At 39.5% G+C, this 18,933-nt stretch overlaps 2 protein-coding genes across 17 annotated transcripts in view; one reads left to right on the top strand and one right to left on the bottom strand.

Annotated features, from left to right (window-relative positions):
• DYRK4 (dual specificity tyrosine phosphorylation regulated kinase 4) overlaps positions 1 to 14,877 on the top strand; it is a 48,024-nt gene extending 33,147 nt beyond the window's left edge. For 10 of the 13 annotated variants that reach the window (XM_032349053.1, XM_032349052.1, XM_032349054.1 and 7 more), the window contains 5 exons: positions 721 to 893; positions 7,162 to 7,222; positions 10,778 to 10,907; positions 13,719 to 13,894; positions 14,607 to 14,877. In XM_032349053.1, the coding sequence (XP_032204944.1) occupies positions 721 to 893; positions 7,162 to 7,222; positions 10,778 to 10,907; positions 13,719 to 13,894; positions 14,607 to 14,851 (785 nt within the window). In that variant the 3' untranslated portion in view covers positions 14,852 to 14,877. Of the gene's footprint in view, positions 1 to 720; positions 894 to 7,161; positions 7,223 to 10,777; positions 10,908 to 13,718; positions 13,895 to 14,606 lie in introns of those variants that run through there. The other 3 variants (XR_004287059.1, XM_032349060.1, XM_032349063.1) reach the window with 3 other exon arrangements.
• Positions 14,878 to 14,941: 64 nt separating this feature from the next.
• AKAP3 (A-kinase anchoring protein 3) overlaps positions 14,942 to 18,933 on the bottom strand; it is a 34,039-nt gene continuing 30,047 nt past the window's right edge. For all 4 annotated transcript variants that reach the window (XM_032349049.1, XM_032349047.1, XM_032349050.1 and 1 more), the window contains one exon: positions 14,942 to 17,067. In XM_032349049.1, coding sequence (XP_032204940.1) covers positions 16,912 to 17,067 — 156 coding nt within the window. In that variant the 3' untranslated portion in view covers positions 14,942 to 16,911. The remainder of the gene's footprint in view (positions 17,068 to 18,933) is intronic.

The following is an 18,933-nucleotide window of genomic DNA, read 5'->3' as shown; positions in this document are numbered from 1 at the left end:
CTCTGGGGCCCCTTCCTCCTGTATGTTATACAACACAATGCACACGATATACTGAAGACACACTAGGAGAGTACACATTTTGCATGTTTCTTTTTCCATTTTACTATGACTCTTTCCTTGCCAAATCACAATACTTCCAGAAGATAGCTACCCAAAATTAACATGATAGTTTGAAAATTTAGCTTTATATTAATCTGTGTCCTCTTTTAATACAGTTTCATTGACTTAAATGTCCTTCCCTAGAATAATGCCTATGTTAAGAGTTCTGACCAATAAAGTGAGCATAGTAACACCATATGATAATCAGGTTGCTGTGAAGATTTGATGAGATTATACATGTACCTTGACTCAGAAGTGCTGGTCAGGGGCTCCTGGGAGGCTCAGTGGGTTAAAGCTTCTGCCTTCGGCTCAGGTCATGATCTCGGGGTCCTGGGATCGAGTCCCGCATCGGGCTCTCTGCTCAGCGGGGAGCCTGCTTCCTCCTCTCTCTCTGCCTGCCTCTCTGCCTACTTGTGATCTCTCTGTCAAATAAATAAATAAAATCTTAAAAAAAAAAAAAGAAGTAGTGCTGGTCAGCTGTACTTCCATCTCCCTACAAAGCCTAGAGAGTGAAAAGGGGAGGGGAGTCTTAGTTATCCTTGACCTTCACCTGAGAAGGTATACTGGAGAAGTGTGTTTTGGAGAGAAGGATTTTACATGCTGGTTCTCTTTCTTTCCCAGTGTACACCTACATCCAAAGCCGGTTCTATAGATCCCCAGAGGTGATCCTGGGCCATCCCTACAACATGGCCATTGATATGTGGAGCCTGGGCTGCATCATGGCTGAGCTGTACACCGGATACCCTCTGTTCCCTGGGGAGAATGAAGTGGAGCAGCTGGCCTGCATCATGGAGGTGAGGGGGGGGCTGAAGTGCTACAGGATAGTACATAGCTTGCCCTCCCAAACACTGGGCTGCATCACAGTCGTTGTAGGGCAGTGGCCCGTGTGCTTCTTTGTTGTTGTTGGATGTTCCCTAAAAGTATCTTTGGAATTACGTGCACCTCTATACACTTTTGCCTTAACATCAAACATTTTTATCATACATTTAAGTAGTTGCAGAGGATGAAACTTCTACCATATTATGAAAGTGACATTTTATTTTTTTATTTCTATTTGTTTTTATTGTTTAATCATTTCAAAAATCTTATATAATTAACATACAGTGATATATTAGTTTCAGGTGTAATGACTCAGTAATTCTATAGATTACTCAGTGCTCAACATGAGAAGTGTATTCCTTTTATATTTATTTATTTATTTATTTATTTATTTGGGAGAGAAAGTACTTGCAAGCATGAATTGAGGGTGGGTGGGGTGGGGAGGGGCAGAGGGAGAGAGAGAATCTTTTTTTTTTTTTAAGATTTTTTTTTTTTAATATTTTATTTATTTATTTGACAGAGAGAGATCACAAGTAGGCAGAGAAGCAGGCAGAGAGAGAGGAAGGGAAGCAGGCTCCCCACTGGGCAGTGAGCCCTATGTGGGGCTCGATCTCAGGACCCTGGGATCCTGACCTGAGCCGAAGGCAGAAGCTTTAAACCACTGAGCCACCCAAGTGCCCCGAGAGAGAGAATCTTAAGCAAGCTCCATGCCCAGCATGGAGCCCAACATAGGGCTCCATCTGATGACCCTGAGCTTACATCCTGAGCCAAATTCAAGAGTTGTATGCTTAACCAACTGAGCCACACAGGCACCCTGATAAGTGTATTCTTTTTTATTATTATTATTTTATTTATTTTCAGCATAACAGTATTCATTATTTTTTCACCACACCCAGTGCTCCATGCAATCCGTGTCCTCTATAGTACCCACCACCTGGTACCCCAACCTCCCACCCTTCGCCACCTCAAATCCCTCAGACTGTTTTTCAGAGTCCATAGTCTCTCATGATTCACCTCCCCTTCCAATTTATCCCAACTCCCTTCTTCTCTCTAACACCCCTTGTCCTCCATGCTATAAGTGTATTCTTTTTTTTTTTTAAAGATTTTATTTGACAGAGAGAGATCACAAGTAGGCAGAGAGGCAGGCAGAGAGAGAGGAGGAAGCAGGCTCCCCGCTGAGCAGAGAGCCCGATGTGGGGCTCGATCCCAGGACCCCGAGATCATGACCTGAGCCGAAGGCAGCGGCTTAACCCACTGAGCCACCCAGGCGCCCCTATAAGTGTATTCTTAATTCCCCTCATCTAGTTCGCCCATCCTTCATTCACCTCCCTTCTGGTAACCACCTGTTCTTTATAATTAAGAGTCTGGTTTTTTTTTTTTTCCTCATTTATCTTCGCTCATTTGTTTTGTTTTTAAAATTCTGAGTATAAGTGAAGCCATATGGTATTTGTGTTTATCTGACTGACTTAGCTTTATATTCTGTTCATATATTCTGTTTATATTGTGTTTTTCTGACTTAGCATTATATTCTGTAAATCCATCCATGTTGTTGCAAGTGGCAGGATTTCATTCTTTTTTGTAGCTGAGTAATATTCTGTTGTGTATCTGTATACCACATCTATATATACACACCACATCTTTGTATATGTATGTATACCACATCCATATATATACCATAATATATATATGCACCACATCTTCTTATATATATGTGTCTCTCTCTCTCTCTCTCTCTAAATACACACACATACACACACACACACACACCCCGCATCTTTATCCATTCATCTATTGATGGACAACTTGGGTTGTTTCCATAATTTGGCTATTGTAAATAATGCTGCAATAAACATAGGGGTGTGTTTATCTTTTCAAATTAGTGCCTTTGTATTATTTGGGTAAATACCCAGTAATGGAATTACTGGATCATATGGTAATTATGTTTTTAATCTTTTGAGGAACCTCCATACTGTTTTCCAGAGTGGCTGCACCAGTTTGCATTCTCTCCAACAGTGCACGAGTATTCCTTTTTCTCTACATCCTTGCCAACAGTTGTTGTTTCTTGTGTTTTTTATTTTAGCCATTCTGACAGGTGTGAGGTAACATCTCATTGTGGATTTTATTTGCATTTCCCTGATGATGAGTGATATTGAGTATCTTTTCATGTAACTGTTGACCATCTGTATGTCTTCTTTGGAAAAATATCTATTTGTCTTCTGTCCATTCTTAATTGGATTATTTATTTTTTAGATGTTGAGTTGTGTAAATTCTTCATCTATTTTGGATACTAACACTTTATTAGATATGTCCTTTACAAATATCTTTTCTTATTTGGGAGGTTGTCTTTCAGTTTTGTTGATTGTTTCCTTTGCTGTGCAAGAAGTATTTTATTCTGATGTAGTCCCAGCAGTTTATTTTTGCTTTTATTTCCCTTGCCTTAGGAGACCTATCTAGAAAAATGTTGCTATGGCTGATGTCAGAGAAATTACTGCTTATGCTCTTTTCTAGGATTTTTATGGGTTCAGATCTCACATTAGGTTTAATCCATTTTAAGTGTTTTTGTGTATGGTGTAAGAAAGTGATGCATTTTCATTCTTTTGCGTGTTGCTGTCCAGTTTTCTTAACACCATTTGAGTCGATCTAGAAAATAGGAATTTGGGATGTATAGATGCATAGATAGATAATAGGTAGAAATTAGATAGATAATTAAGAAGACTAACATAAATATATACTAATATACTTACACATATAGAATATATAAATAAATATGTGTATATGTATATATATATATATATAGAGAGAGAGAGAGAGAGAGAGAGAGAGAAATTAGATTTTTGTTCATAGTCCAAATATCTTTGTTCACTGGTATAATCCTGTCTTTTTTCCATTGCATATTCTTGCCTCTTTTATCAAAGATTAATTGACCATATAGTCATAGGTTTATTTCTGGGCTTTCTATTTGGTTCCTTTGATCCATGTGACTATTTTTGCACTAGCACTGTACTGTTTTAATTACTACACCTTTATAGTTTATCTCAAAATCTGATATTGTGAGATGTCCAGTTTTGTTCTTCTTTTTCAAGATTGCTTTTCCTATTTGGGGTCTTTTGCAGTTCCATATAAATTTTGGGATTATTTGTTTTAATTTTGTGAAAATGCTGTTTGTATTTTGATAATGATTACATTAAATTATATATTGCTTTGGATAGTATAGGATACACACACACATACACACACACACACATATATATATTTAACAGTATTTATTCTCCTAATCTTTGAACATGGAATATTTTTCCATTTGTTTGTATTGTTTTCAATGTCTTTCATCAGTGTTTTAGAGTTTTTAGAGTACAGGTCTTTCTTTTTTTTTTATGTTCAGTTAGCACTGTATAGTACATCATTAGTTTTTGATGTAGTGTTCAATGATCCATTAGTTGCATATAACACCCAGTGCTCATCACAACACGTGCCCTCCTTAAACCCATCACCCTGTTACCCTATCCCTCAATGACCCTACTCTCTGAAACCCTCAGTTTGTTTCCCAGGGTCCATAGTCTCTCATGGTTTGTCTCCATCTCTAATTTCTCCTCCTTCAGATTTCCCTCCCTTCCCCTATGGTCCTCCATGCTGTTGCTAATGTTTCACATACGAGTGAAACCGTAATAATTGTCTTTCTCTGCTTGACTTATTTCCCTCAGCATATTCCTTTCCAGTTCCATCCATGTTGATGCAAATGGTATATATTCATCCTTTCTGATAATTGAGTAATATTCCAATGTGATACACACACACACACACACACACACACACACACACATATGTAAATAGAATCACATCTTCTTTATTCATTCATCTGTTGAAGGGCATCTGGGCTTCTTCCGCAGTTTGGCTATTGTGGACTTTGCTGCTATGAACATTGGGGTGCATGTGCCCCTTCTTTTCACTACATTTGTATCTTTGGGGTAAATATCTAAAAGTGCAATTGCTGCGTCGTAGGGTAGCTCTATTTTTAACATCTTGAAGAACCTCCATACTGTTTTCCAGAGTTGGAAACAGAACTAGCTTGCATTCCACTAACAGTGTAAAATGGTTCCCCTTTCTCCGCATCCTCACCAATATTTGTTGTTCCCTGTTTTGTTAATTTTTGCCATTCTAACTGATGTAAGGTGGTATCTCATTGTGGCTTTGATTTGTAATTCCCTGATGGCTAGTGATGTTAAGCATTTTTTCATCTTTTATCCCTTTGGTTAAGTTTATTCTTAGATATTTTAGTATTTTGGTGCAATTGTTTTCTTAATTTCTCTTTCTGCTAGAATAGTGACATTTTAAAATTAAACTATTATACCAGTCTTTCAAATGTACTCAGAAATACGTAAAAACCAGAGATAACACCTATCCAAATTAGTCATTCACTATCCCAGCTTTCTGGAAAGAATATCTTCCAATAAGAAGTCTTTCCAAGGGCGCCTGGGTGGCTCAGTGGGTTAAGCCGCTGCCTTCGGCTCAGGTCATGATCTCAGGGTCCTGGGATCGAGTCCCGCATCGGGCTCTCTGCTCAGCAGGGAGCCTGCTTCCTCCTCTCTCTCTCTCTGCCTGCCTCTCTGCCTGCTTGTGATTTCTCTCTGTCAAATAAATAAATAAAAATCTTTAATTAAAAAAAAAAAGAAGTCTTTCCAAGACTCACTAAGTCAAACTGAGAAAGTCAGTTATCATATGGTTTCACTTACTTGTGGAACATAAGGATTAGCATGGAGGACACTAGGAAAAGGAAGGGGAAAATGAAGAGAGGGAAATCAGAGTGGGAGATGAACCATGAGAGACTATGGACTCTGGGAAACAAATTGAGGGTTTTAGAAGGGAGGGGTATGGGGGGGATGTATAAGCCTCGTGATGGGTATTAAGGAGGGTATGGATTGCATGGAGCACTGTGTGTTATAAGCAAACAATGAATCATGGAACACTACCTCAAAATCTAATGATGTACTGTGTGGTGACTAATATAATATTAAAAAAGACTCATTGTATGATGATTTATTATGTATTCTTAAAAGCATCGTGTTATGGAGCTAAATTAGACAAAACAGGAGAAAATAGCCCTAAAAATTAGAAATTTCATATTTTAGATATTTTGACTATGAACAAAGATCTAATTTCCCTTTCTCCATATATATATATATACACACACATATGTATATATATATGCATGTGTGTGTATGTGTATGTTAGTCTCCCTAATTATCTAATATCTGTTTATCTGTCTATCCATCCCAAATTTCTATTTTCTAGATCGACTCAAAGTAATAGCTGGTCAGAGAAACACACACATAAACTTGAGAATTATTAAACATAGTTTCATTTCATGATTGAAACGAATAAGTATTAACATAATTTAGGTGATAGTAGTTATAAATGATATCTATGATGGAATGAACACTGGCCTGGGAATCAGGAAAATGGAGCCTAGTCTGAGCTCTTTCTATTGGGCAAGTCAGTTCCCCCTTCTGGACCACTCTAAAATGAGATGATCAGAGTATTTGGCTTCTAAGGTTGATGACGAATGATTTAATGAAGCGTTCTTGAACCAATCCTGTTTCTAATACCAAGAAGAACGGGGAAGTATGGGATCTGGGTTGAGGTCCCCTTGGCCCAGAACTGATTCAGCTTCCTCCTCATCTCAGTGTCACTGAGACTGAGGAGGAGGAGGAGGATAGGGTTGTGCATGGATGTGGCTGGGAACCCAGCTGCAAGGATAGGTAACCCAGGGCTGAGGATGACACCTGTGCTCTGTCTCTGTGTATCCCTATAGGCTGCAGTGGGTAAAGGTGAATAAGTAAGTGGTGCACATTTCTTTTCTCATATAGTAGACTGATACTCATCTGGTGATTTCCACTTCTCAGAGTTGGGGTATGTCATTCCTTAATTCAAGGGTAGTCAGCACATACAATGGTTTATTTATTCTGACACTGAGATCTGGCCGCCATTAAAAGTTGGCTACCTCCAGTTGGTCTTAATGCTTATTTAGAATAACATGACTGATATTGATGCTCAGGATACTCTAAGAGCCCTAAATTAGGCATCAGAAGACCTATGCTCTGGGCCTTTTTCTCATTGGCTTGAGGTTATCACTTAATATACCCGGATCCGGATCCTTATCTGTAGAAGCAAAATTTGGCCAAAGTCCCATCCAGCTCTAATGTGTGACTCCACAAGAGTGAACCCACTGCATTGTACTTGTTGAAGGTGCTGGGCCTGCCACCAACCCACTTCATTCAGACGGCTTCCAGGAGACAGACATTCTTTGGTAAGTCCCAGGTCTAATGCTCTTTCTCCAATTGTGATGATGAAGTCTCATAGACCTTGGAGGTACCCCCCACACCTAAACATCATTCAGTGCTCTTGCACTGGGCCCATCCCAAAGGCAACCTGTGATTAGGAACTTCTGCTAGAAAAGGAAAAAGTTGCTGAAAAGTGATTCCAGAAAGCACGATGGAAATGGGATGGGGGAGTCACATTGGAAAGGAGGTCTTGGCATAAAAATGACCAGGTTCCTGCTCAGAAGATCAGCAGAAATGGAAACTTCAAAGCCTATAATGATGCCCTTTCCTGTAAAGTCTCCTTACTTCTGCAAGCAGCTTGCCCTTTCACGCTATGTACTGTGCAGGGAAATCAAAGAACAGAAGCTTCTTTATAAGAATAGTGGGAAATTTCTTTGCTACATTTTATGATTATTGAAACATCATTCTTTCCTGCTGAAAAATCTCTTAATCCTTCAAATCTTTTCTATGCCAGAATCATCACAACTTTGCTATAAAATGGGTAAATAAAGGCTGTTAGAACAGTTTGGCTGTGCACATGTTGCGACTTGCCAGTTATGTATAGGACAGTTACATAATTGCTGGAATTAAGCCTCCTCCATGGCCCCATGCTGCCCACCCCCCATCATAGTTCCCAGGCTCTGGATTTTCTGATCCTCTGCCTTTCTATTTGACTGGTGCTGTGAGATTGACAGGCAGATCAACAAGGTCCAAGGAGGCAGGGCTTCCAGAGCATTATGTACAAATAGATAAAGTCAGTCCCATATCTAAAATCCTTTTAAAGACCCACAAAAACCTAAGGGTTTATTATGTAGAAAAATCCATAGTGACTAGAAGTTTGGCCAAGTGGAATGAAGCCAGACATGAGATAGACACAGATAGGGGCTCTGCGCCATCTGGAATGACATTTTTGACCAGCCAGTCTCATCAGGATAGTTTCTAGGCTTCTATTGGTTGTGGAATTGCCATCGTTCCTAGCCCTTTCACCTCTTATTTCCACTCGAGTGCCTTCAAAATGGGGCAAATCTCTTACTTTCTTTCCACAGCTTGCCCTATCAATAAAAGAGTTAAAAATACCCTGATGGGGGAATTCCTGGACAAAAAGGTTTTAGTCATGTTGATGGTCAGTCAGTATACATTGGTTCAGTCATATGGGGATTAAAATGTAATCTACTTCTGCACCATTTGGTAAAAAGCCCCTTCCACAGCTACAGGTTCCCTGGCCCCTTTCCCAGGACCTGTTGGGCTCACCATTATCCAGAAACTAAAAGTTTAAGCCCTGGCAAGCAGAGAGGCCTCCATGACCCTGTTTCAGTACCAAAGCTATCATCATTTCTGATTGGTTAGTCCCTTGCCATTCTAATGGTTAAATCGTTGAGACATCATCTTGTAGTCATGGTTGGAGCTTCAAAACCTTCCGTTTGGGCACAGTCAGCATCCTGGCTGCCTTTGAACAGTGTCCATGCACTAACCCTTCTTCTAGCGTAGTCTGATGGGAGGCAGGAAGATCTAGCTGACTTGTTTGTAACATACATAGAACAATGGAACTGGTCTTTTAATTCCAGATATGCTTTTAGCATTCATCACTTCTAATTTAACCTTCTGGATTTCAAAGGATTTAGGGGAAAAAAAGAGGATATTGTTGTTCCCTCTTGCCAAAGGCATTGTGGGAAGAGCTATATCTTAAGCCTATAACACTAAATTTAAGATTATACTTTCAGTGTCCTTCTGAAAGTAAAGGGATATAGGGCATCTTGGTAAGAGGGTCTGGTTCATAGAGAATGGTTTTTATCATCAGTGAGGCTTTAGAATAATGATGTGGTTTTGGTAGCAATATCCACATGACTTAAATTCCTGCATAAGAAAGGGCTTTATCGGGATGGGCATCTTCTTCAGCATTGCCCAAACTTTATCTGATTATAAGAATCAGTTGGAGACACGACAAAAATGCTAAACTTTATGATCTTCCTGTGTAACCTATGATATAGCAGATTTGAGGTGGGGTGCAAGAGTCTGTTATGTTTTTGACGAACGATCTTTGTGATTCTTTTGATAAGTTTTAGAAACACTTAGTTCACCTCAACTCTTGACTCTCCCTTCCCCAGATTTGGGCTGCCAACAGCTCCTCAACCGCCAGCTACTTGTAGTTTACACCCCCTGTTAGCAGCAAAATGTTGTTGCTTCAAAGGCAGTAAGATATTTAGGTGCTCCAGGTCACAAGAAGGGGATGGAGAAATAAAGACTTATTAAATATGGGGGAGTGTCAGAGAGGTGAGGGAAACATGTACAAGAAAAACAATTACATAGTGATTACTTTAGGAGCTGTCATTTATGCCTGTGAGCCTGAATATCCAGTCTTTTGTAAAAGAGCAACGTAGGATCCAATGGGAGCACTGGTGTCATAGTCAAAAAGGAAAAGGGGTTTGTAGGAGTTCTGTAGGAGTTCACAGTACCTATGCCCTATGCAATATCCCCAGCTCATTTTTATGTCTGTAAATATACATACCCATGTTTGTCTATACACACATATACAAATTCGTGGTCTCTTCTAGGAATTCAGTGTGAGCAGATGTTCTTTTTGAGGCCCCACATGTTGCACTGATTACAAAAGTAATAGAAGGGCTTCATTATGCACCTTCTAGAATATGTCATGTGAATCCCACTGAGTTTTTGTGAGGAGTCAGTACAATGTGTAAACTGTGTGTGTATATTCACATCTATCCATATGCAGATTTACAAGGTGTGAGCATAAGTGGTCACTTTTTCTAAACATGCATAACTTTTCTGAACATGATGTCCAGATGAGTGACCTCACCTTCAAAGCACTGCACAGAATATTCTAGGGAAACCTCTGGAGCCATCTCCAGGACTTCTTTCCAGGCATGATAAATACATTTGGTGAGAGTTTTAATCAATAAAAATAACTGAAAGAAGTCATTTCCAAGCTGTATCTTAAGCAACAAGCCAAGTTTAATCATTCTAATTTATGGACAGAATTTTGATGTGGCTATAAAAAAGTAACGAGATTAATTTGCTTGTGTGGCTTATAAAAGGGTTCTGAAAGCAGATGACTCTCCTACAATGACTTTCTTATTATACTTCCATATTCTTATTTTATTGGGTTAGTGGGAAAGGAGCAAGGGCATAGATAATCCAAGAATAGACAATACCTTTTTTTGTTCAGAGCTGAGTGTTTTTGTCACTTCAGATTTATTTTATTATTATTATTCTTCATTATAGTTATTATTGTACCCTGGTTAAGGTTAAGCCATTTGATTTGGGGAGGTAGGAAGGAGGCTCAGAACATATTGAATGGGGGAAAATTATTTGTAAAGGTTAATTGCATTCATTGCATAATCTACATATGACTCTTTCCGTCTGAGATGGAAGTCATGTGTTTGTGTGTGAAGGAGGGGGCTAGTGTAGGACAGATCTAGAGCTGCAAAGACCCCTCCAAGAAACAGCATGGTTGAGTGAACAGCTTGATGTGACTAATGTATATTAACACATGGGACTAAACACAGAATGTTGTATCTCTAAAGATTCCAAAGGTTTTCCTAAAAATATGACCAACAACAGGGGGAAAAAGAGATACCCGGATTCCAAGGATCTCACGGTGGTGCTGAAAACCTACGACACAAGCTTCTTGGACTTTCTCAGAAGGTGTTTGGTGTGAGTTTGCAAGGGTGTCTTTGCCTCTGGGTTTCCTCTTAAAACACTGTATTTTCCCACATGTTTGCTGGTGAAAAGTCTGGGGCTGGAACATAGTTATAAAAATAAAAAATACTGACCGTAGAGCTTGAGAGTCTGTAGAATACTTTCCCTTATCAGACTGGGTGATTAGCAGGGCAGAGGATTTGCTTCGTTTTGAGATGTGGAAGCTGAGGCTCAATGACTTACCCTGGATTAGTGTGTGGGTAGAGTTTGCCTTCTTGTTCTCAGACTGCCTGGGCAGCAAAGTTATAGACCAGTTCCAAATAGCTTCTGCTTCAGGAACTGAGGTAAACCTCTTGCATGTTGTAACTGTTTGCATACACACCCAGTGTATGGTTTCCGCCCCTCCTTCCCCTAGGATTCACAGCCTAAATGAAAGGATTAGGGAAGGGATGGTTTATAAAGCATTTATTATGTACAGCTTTTTTAGAATCTGTATGCTAATTCTGACTCTTAGAAATTAGGTTCTGTATTTTGATGAAGTCATAATGAAAAAAAGGAATAGTACATAAAGCATTTAGAATAATGCCGAGTGTTTCAAAAACACTAGCTCTTGTCTCTCTTTTAAAAGAGGTTTTGCAAGTGTGTCTCCACTAAATGGCAAATAGATTAGCCACGTGATATTTGGTCAGTCATTGTCTCTCTCTGGGCCTCAGTTTCTTTTTTTTTATAATGAAGTATTCCTAAGGTGCCTTTTTAGCTGTATCAATCCTATAATTGTTAAGCATTTTTGAAACCATATGTTTATATGCTCTCATTCCTCCAGTGGGATGGAGTAGTTTTAGCAAAATACTCTTCTTGTATTTGTGCTCTCTGGGAATAAGCTACTGGCTCAGCGGATAGGCCACCAAGTACTGCTGGAAGTTTTCCCATCTAGGGAGTCATGCTACTCATCTTAAGAATGGAGCTAGAGAAGGATCCTATCCATTACCTCCATCCCCCTACCCCAGCCTTTTGCTGAGGCTAGAGAATGAATGTGCATTAACATTGATGTGCATTAACTACAGAATGAATGTGCATAACAGAATGAATGTATGTATCATATAAAGTGACAGAAACTCACTACTGAGATGGAGATGAATTATCCAGAAACCCCAACCATCCAGAACACAGTTCAGAACCAAGAAAGAAATTTTCTTTTTTAGTGTGAAGGGCTGGTTGCTTACAACTTGCAAGAGGTGATCAAGCTAATGGGGCGTATTACCTTATCCTCTTTTTTCCCTAATTAGCATATTTTTGGAATGACAGACTAAACATTTTGAGTTAAATTTAAGAGGGGTATATGTAAAGTCCTTTGTCAAGTTTTTGTAGGCCAACTTGAGAAATTCAGGAGAGGGGAGTTATAGCTCAGCAGCAGTTCGTTTGAAAAAGAACTGGGAGCTTCAGTTGCTTATGACCTTATAAATCTAGAATATTAATGCCATCTACCTGCAGCTAGAAGCCATTCCCAGCATGATGGACACCAGTAAGACAACAGCTGAAATTTCCTATCTAGAAAGGTGACAACCTAGGAAGGTGACAACCCTATTATAGGACCACACTTAGTAGTGATGTACATGTGTTTGGATAGTTGGACGATTGTGACATAAAAGATTAGTTGTCTCATTCTGTATACAGTAGGCACCCCCCACCTCTGCCCCCGTTTTGCTTTCTGTGGCTTCAGTTACCCGTAGTCAACTGCAGTCCAGATGCAGATGGACTTTCTGATGTCTTGTCAGAAAGCCACCACTAGCCTAGCACTACGTCACCCTGCCTCTGTCATTCACCTCACTTCATCTCATCACATAGACATTTTATCACTTCACATCATAAGCAGGGTGAGTATAGGACTAAAAGATATTTTGAGAGGGAAAGACCACACTCACATTTTTACTATAGTATATTGTTATATTTATTCTATTCTATTATTAGTTATCATTGTGAATATATTGCTGTGCCTAATTTATAAATTAAGTTTTATCATAGGTATGTATGTATAGGAAAGAACATAGTAAATGTGGAGTTTTATCCTATCTGTGCTTTCAGGCATCCATGGGGGTTAAGTTACCCCATGGGTAAGGGAGGACTATTGTAATGTTAATGGGTAAAATTAGAACCTGGGTCAAAGTTATTAGTGTAAAAGTTCCTGGGAAGTGTGAATTTTGGATCAATAGAAATGAACTTTGAAGAATTGTTTTTTATCAAGATTGGAATAGCTAATTCTGTGACTAAGCTCCTTGTCACTAAAAATACTCCAGAATGGCAGAAGGATTCAATGTTGAAGGTTCTGTCAGATGCCTTTTAAAGTTTGGCTGGATTATACCCAAATCTCCTTATAATATTAATATTCTAGCACTCTGTAATGTTGTATATGATATATTTGAAGGCCCAGATTTTGTAGTTTGGAACTTGAAATTAAGCATCTCTTTGTTTTGATCTAAGTTTATTGAGATGGTTAAGATTGGTTAAGATATGGTTAAGATTTTCTATAATAATTCTTGAGCAAGAAATCCTAGGAACCCTGGAAGATTTGGGCTCTAATATATTCCCTGGTTTGTCATGCAAATTTCCCACAAAGATTGTCTTCATAATCGCTTCCAGGTACTTTTATATGTTGTAATCTCTATTCTACGATGATATCTTTGAGTTATAATATGGTTTAAATGGGTTCTTTAAGAATGAACCATTTTTATTATATCTTATTTAGGTTCTTTTTTGGGGTCTTTTAAAATGTTTTCAACATTAGAAAGGGAAGCAAAACAATAACCCATGCTGGGCTTTGTTATATAGATGGGAACCTTCTCTTCGCATGACCCCTGACCAGGCCCTCAAGCATGCTTGGATTCATGAGCCACGGAATCTCAAACCACGGTCCAGGCCCCAGACCCTGAGGAAAGCCAGTCTCTGTCTCCCCTCTGAGACTCGGAAGGCCAAGGTTCAAGGGCATCATCACTTGGACGTAAAAGGTACAGCTCTTCAAATAGCCAGTCCTCCTCCTGTAGTCCAGGGCTTGGGTATCTCTAGAGGATTCCTGTCAATTTCTCTGAACTCAACCATGGATAATTATTCTGACTACATCACTACTTGCCAGCCATTTCTCACTTTTGAGATTTAACCTGTTTCAGGAGACTCGTGGGTTTGCTTCTTTCTTGCCCCCTTATCATCACAAATTTCCACTTTTCTCCTGTCTTCAATTCCCTTTCTCCTCCTTTCTTTTCTTTCACTGTGTCCTCCTCTGCCCAACCTATAACTACCTTTTGAATTTTTATCAGACAGGGTATAGCATTATGCAGGTATCTTTTATATGCAATATGGCCTCCTGGTTTTGTTTATGGTTACCAGGCTCAGGTTGCTTGGGATTAAATTCTGGCTCTACCACCTACCATGTGTGGGCCCTTAGGCAATTTAGTTAACCACTCTGTGTCTCAGTTTTTTCATTTATGAGAAAGGGAATAATGTCTATTTTCTATGGTTGTGGAAAGGATCAGAGAAATTAATAAATGTAAAGTGCTTAGAATAAGCACTGGCATTAGTCTAAGCATTATTCATTTGTAAAGCACATAGAATGTGTGTTTTCATATCATTACAACCAGGATTTTCCCAAAGTGATTTACAGTCTAATGGGGAGAATATAATTCACATCTGAACACGTGTTCTGTCTTCTCTCACCTTCGGTAGAGCTGATCATCAAAGAAGACACTACAGACAAAATAAAATGTGGCCTCACTAAGCAGGTTCAGAATTCGGGTGATCAGCAGGGCTCTCTGCAGCAGGCAGCTGAAGTTGTCCCGCTGCCTCAACTAACAGAAGCTTCCGGAAAGCCAGAGGCATTTGTTGGACCAGAAGAGTCCAAGACCTCCCCAGGAAAACAAAGTAAAAACTCATCACCCAAGAACATGAATATTTTACCACCTATTGTATGACCCTTGCTGAAAGTGTGTCCTGTTCCTTTCCACCAATGATTTGTATCAGAGACAGCACTTATATTGTACAATATTTCAGATTGTTTTTTAATGCATAAAGGTTTGTTTAAAAAAAAACTTTATTCACATGGCCAGTTAGCATGATTCCTATTATGATGAGAATGTCCTTACACCTACACTCCCTCCTTATGCCCTGAACCAGATAAAATGATGTATGTATATGGGGGCGGAGGGGTAAGCACTCAACGTCATAGCGTCACTAACAGAACTCTAATTTTTTTTTCTTTTCTCCAAGACAGCTAACCCCTTAGGATTCTTGTTTGAAAATGAAAAACTAGTTTTTCACAATCTCTATATGATTCTAATTATAGAACAGATACAATTTTATAAGAAATTTCTTAAGATCATAACCTCATAAACAACATAGAAAATATACCTGGCTTTAGAGTTTTCATTTTAATTACTGTGTAATATTTCATGAAGGAAGACACCAGATAATTAAAGCAGTGGGTTTGGATAAAATCACTGAATTTAGCTTGAAACTAGGTTCAGCAACAGAGGACATTTATTTGTTTACGTAATTGGGGAATCAGGGCGGGTAAGTGTGATTTCAGACACTGTAGAGTCTAAAAATTCAGATGAGGTCATAGGGCTCAGATTCCCCCTCAGCCCTTCTTCTTTTTGTGGTTTTCATTCTAAAGACAAGTTCTGCCCAGAAGTTAAAGTGACCACCATTGTCTAGTCAAAAGATGCAGTGCTGGCAGGAAAATCTCAGAAATGACTGGACTTGAACCAGGCACTACGTCTGAGATATTGGGATCCTGTGATCAGACGGGTTGGGTCGCAAGTCCACACTATGAAGATGGTGGCACCACGGAGTAGGGGACAGATTATTTCCCAGAGGAGGGGTAGCTGAATAAACAACAGGATATATTCACTCATCCATCATCCTCAAAATCTCTTTTATTTGGTTTTCTAGTTCTTCTCTATATGAATATATAATCTCTATATGATTCTAATTGTAGAACAGATATAATTTTATAAGAAACTTCTTAAGATCATAACTTCATAAACAACATGGAAAATATACCTGGCTTTATAGTTTTCATTTTAATTACTGTGTAATAGTTCACGAAGGAGGACACCAGATAACTGAAGCAGCGGGTTTGGATAAGATCACCCAGGAGAGGTGAAACAGAATGAGAATAGCAGAGGGTCAAAAGAAAGTAGGAAAGATAAATATGCCGGGGGTGACGGAGTTAACTAGAGTCCCCAAGAGATGTAAAACAAAACAAAACAACCCAAAAATTAGAAACCAAAGGAGAAAGTTTCTAGAAAGATCAATAAAATTCCATAGAAAGGTCAGGATAAGAATAGAAAATGCCCTATTAAGTGGGGTGATATGGATATTAAATGGGAGAAGTGTCCTAACAGGTGACTAGCCAGAAAAGTACAGAATTGGCAATAGAATTCAGATCTTCTGGATCTTTTTTGACACTATCTATCTTCAACCATGGATAAAGTGGAGGGAGACAAGTGTTCTGCAACTCTACAGAGACAGGAGAAGCAGCCATGTCCTCAATATCATAATTAGAATGATTCAGGCTGAATAGAGAATATGCTGTGATTTACATGGTTATAAAATAAATTGTAACTGCTTATTCTTAGGAACACTTTAAGGCAGGGGATCTTCAAGTTGCGGACTCGATCGGATACCTAGAAATAGGATGAATGACCTTAGCCAGGGCCTCTCAGGACAGCATTATTTTTCTTCTGCTATCCCTCTGATAATTTTTTAATCCCTGAAGTTTCTTTACCTCATTGTCCCATTGGATCCCAAGGAAACCAAACACCGGGAGCCCTTTAATTGTAATTTTTTTAATCTTGTGTCCTTGCTTGCATGGACAGGAAAATCTGCAAAATCCAGTGGCTAGCATAAGATGACATGTCTTTGATGTGAGTGGTATGAAGATAACGTTAGGGCTCTGTAAGGATATGGAGAGGGGAGCTGTGGAGGTACTAAGGGAGGGGAAAGGGGGAAAGCAGTAGGTGGGCGCCGATTACAGGTTCACCATCAGCCAGTCCAGCAGCTGCAGTCGCGTAACATTTCCCACCGCCTCATCCAGCTGTCGCTCCTTCTCATAGCGCAGCACTGACTGCAGGACCTCACCTACGCTGCGTCCTTTGTCCACAGCAGCAGCCGAGAGCTGAAGTAGCTGTGGGAAGGAAAGAAAAGCAGTAGTAGAGGGGCAGAGCATCCTGGAGCAGACGAGAAAGGGCCTGCCAAGGCTAGAACAAAGAGGCTGGGCAGACCTTGGAAAACAGCAGTGATGCTAAGACGACCTCCATAACTGGAAAGTATGCAGCCTGTCAGACAGAAGAGAGTACTATCATCCTTAAAGAAGGGACGTTAGCATCCACCTGGCCATCATAGGGAACAAACAATATCCCAGTAAGACTAAATCTTTCTGCTTCCAGTGGGTGTTTGGTCCATGGTGGTCCCGTTTTCTAAGAATTCTAAAGTTCTTAAGTTCACTGTAATGTCACAAAACAGTCTCCATCATCGTCCCAAAGCCAGACAAGGGCGGGGGGAAATAGCCAGAGGACAAATGCATGTGGTGCTTTCCAGGTCCCACAGAACAGACAGCTGAGAATGCTCAGAGATCCATTCAGGCCCTGGAAGGTGCAGCCCAGAAAGGTGGAGAGACTTGTCAGTAATACAGTGCTAGAAATTAGCAGAAGCAACATGCATGCCCAGGTCTGGGAACCCTATGTTTAGCTCTCGCGCCAAGCTCTAAATGGGAAAAATGAGCCAAAGCAAACATTCTAGCCATATGAATACAGTACACTGGCGTTCTTCTAGGTAACCAGATTTTTTAAAAAAGATTTTATTTATTTGTCAGAGAGAGAGGAACGAGAGTGAGCACAGGCAGACAGAGTGGCAGGCAGAGGAAGGAGAAGCAGGCTCCCTGCCGAGCAAGGAGCCCAATGTGGGACTTGATCCCAGGACGCTGGGATCATGACCCGAGCCTAAGGCAGCTGCCCAACCAACTGAGCCACCCAGCCACCCAGTAACCAGATTTTTATTTTGTGTATTCTGCACCTGACTCTCGGAGACTGAAAAGGAAAACAAACAGGCCAAATATTAGGAGCTTTTCCAAAAGGGATGTTTCCATGAGAAAGACTGAAAGTACATATGCATGTTCTTAAAACAAATGGAAGGACGAAGTCTGAAGAAAGAAAGATAAAAGAAGAACCAAATGAATATTTTAGAACTAAAAAACACAAATCCAAATGGACTAAATAGAATGAAGATAAGAAAGTCAGTGGTCAGTGAACTTAAAGACCGAATTGTAGAGAAAAACCACCACCACCACCACCACACTGAACAACATGAGTGATTAAACTTCCTTCAGTTAAATCTCTTTGGAAAAATAAGAGCTCAGGGGCCTGTGACAGAATACCAAAGGTCGTTAGAATCCCAGGAGAGGAGAAAAGGGTGGTGCAGAAAAAACTCTTAAAGAAATAATGGATGAATGTTTCTCCAGTTTGCCAAAATATATAACTGACAAATTCAAAGAGCTCAGTGAGCCTAAAATAAGATAAACCCAAAGAAATCCACTTTAGCACCTGTCATAATTAAATTGCTAAAAATTAAAGAAAAAAATATGAAAGCAGCCAGAGAAAACACTGCATTATTTATAAGAGAACAATTCAAATAACAGCAGATTCCTGATCAGAAACCACAGAAATCAGAAGGAAATGACACAACACTCTGAAGCACTAAAAAGAACTGCCAAATCAGAATTCTACATAAAAAATTCTACTTCAGGAATCAGGTCCAAAAGAATGTTCAGATTAAAGAAAACTTAAAATGTGTTCTAATTATTTAGACGGAAGGAAAATGATGTTGGAAGGAAGCTGGGAACATCAGGAATGAATGAAAAACAACAGAAACAGTAAAAATCTCATTATAAATAAGCTATTTTTTTTTTTTTTTAGTTCTTTAAAATATAGGCATACCTTGAAGATACTGTGGGTTCAGTTCAAGACCACACAATTAAGTGGTATCACAGTAAGGT

Source organism: Mustela erminea, chromosome 6 (assembly GCF_009829155.1).
Source record: "Mustela erminea isolate mMusErm1 chromosome 6, mMusErm1.Pri, whole genome shotgun sequence".
Taxonomy (NCBI): Eukaryota; Metazoa; Chordata; class Mammalia; order Carnivora; family Mustelidae; genus Mustela; species Mustela erminea.
This window is presented reverse-complemented; position numbering and strand designations above follow the sequence as displayed.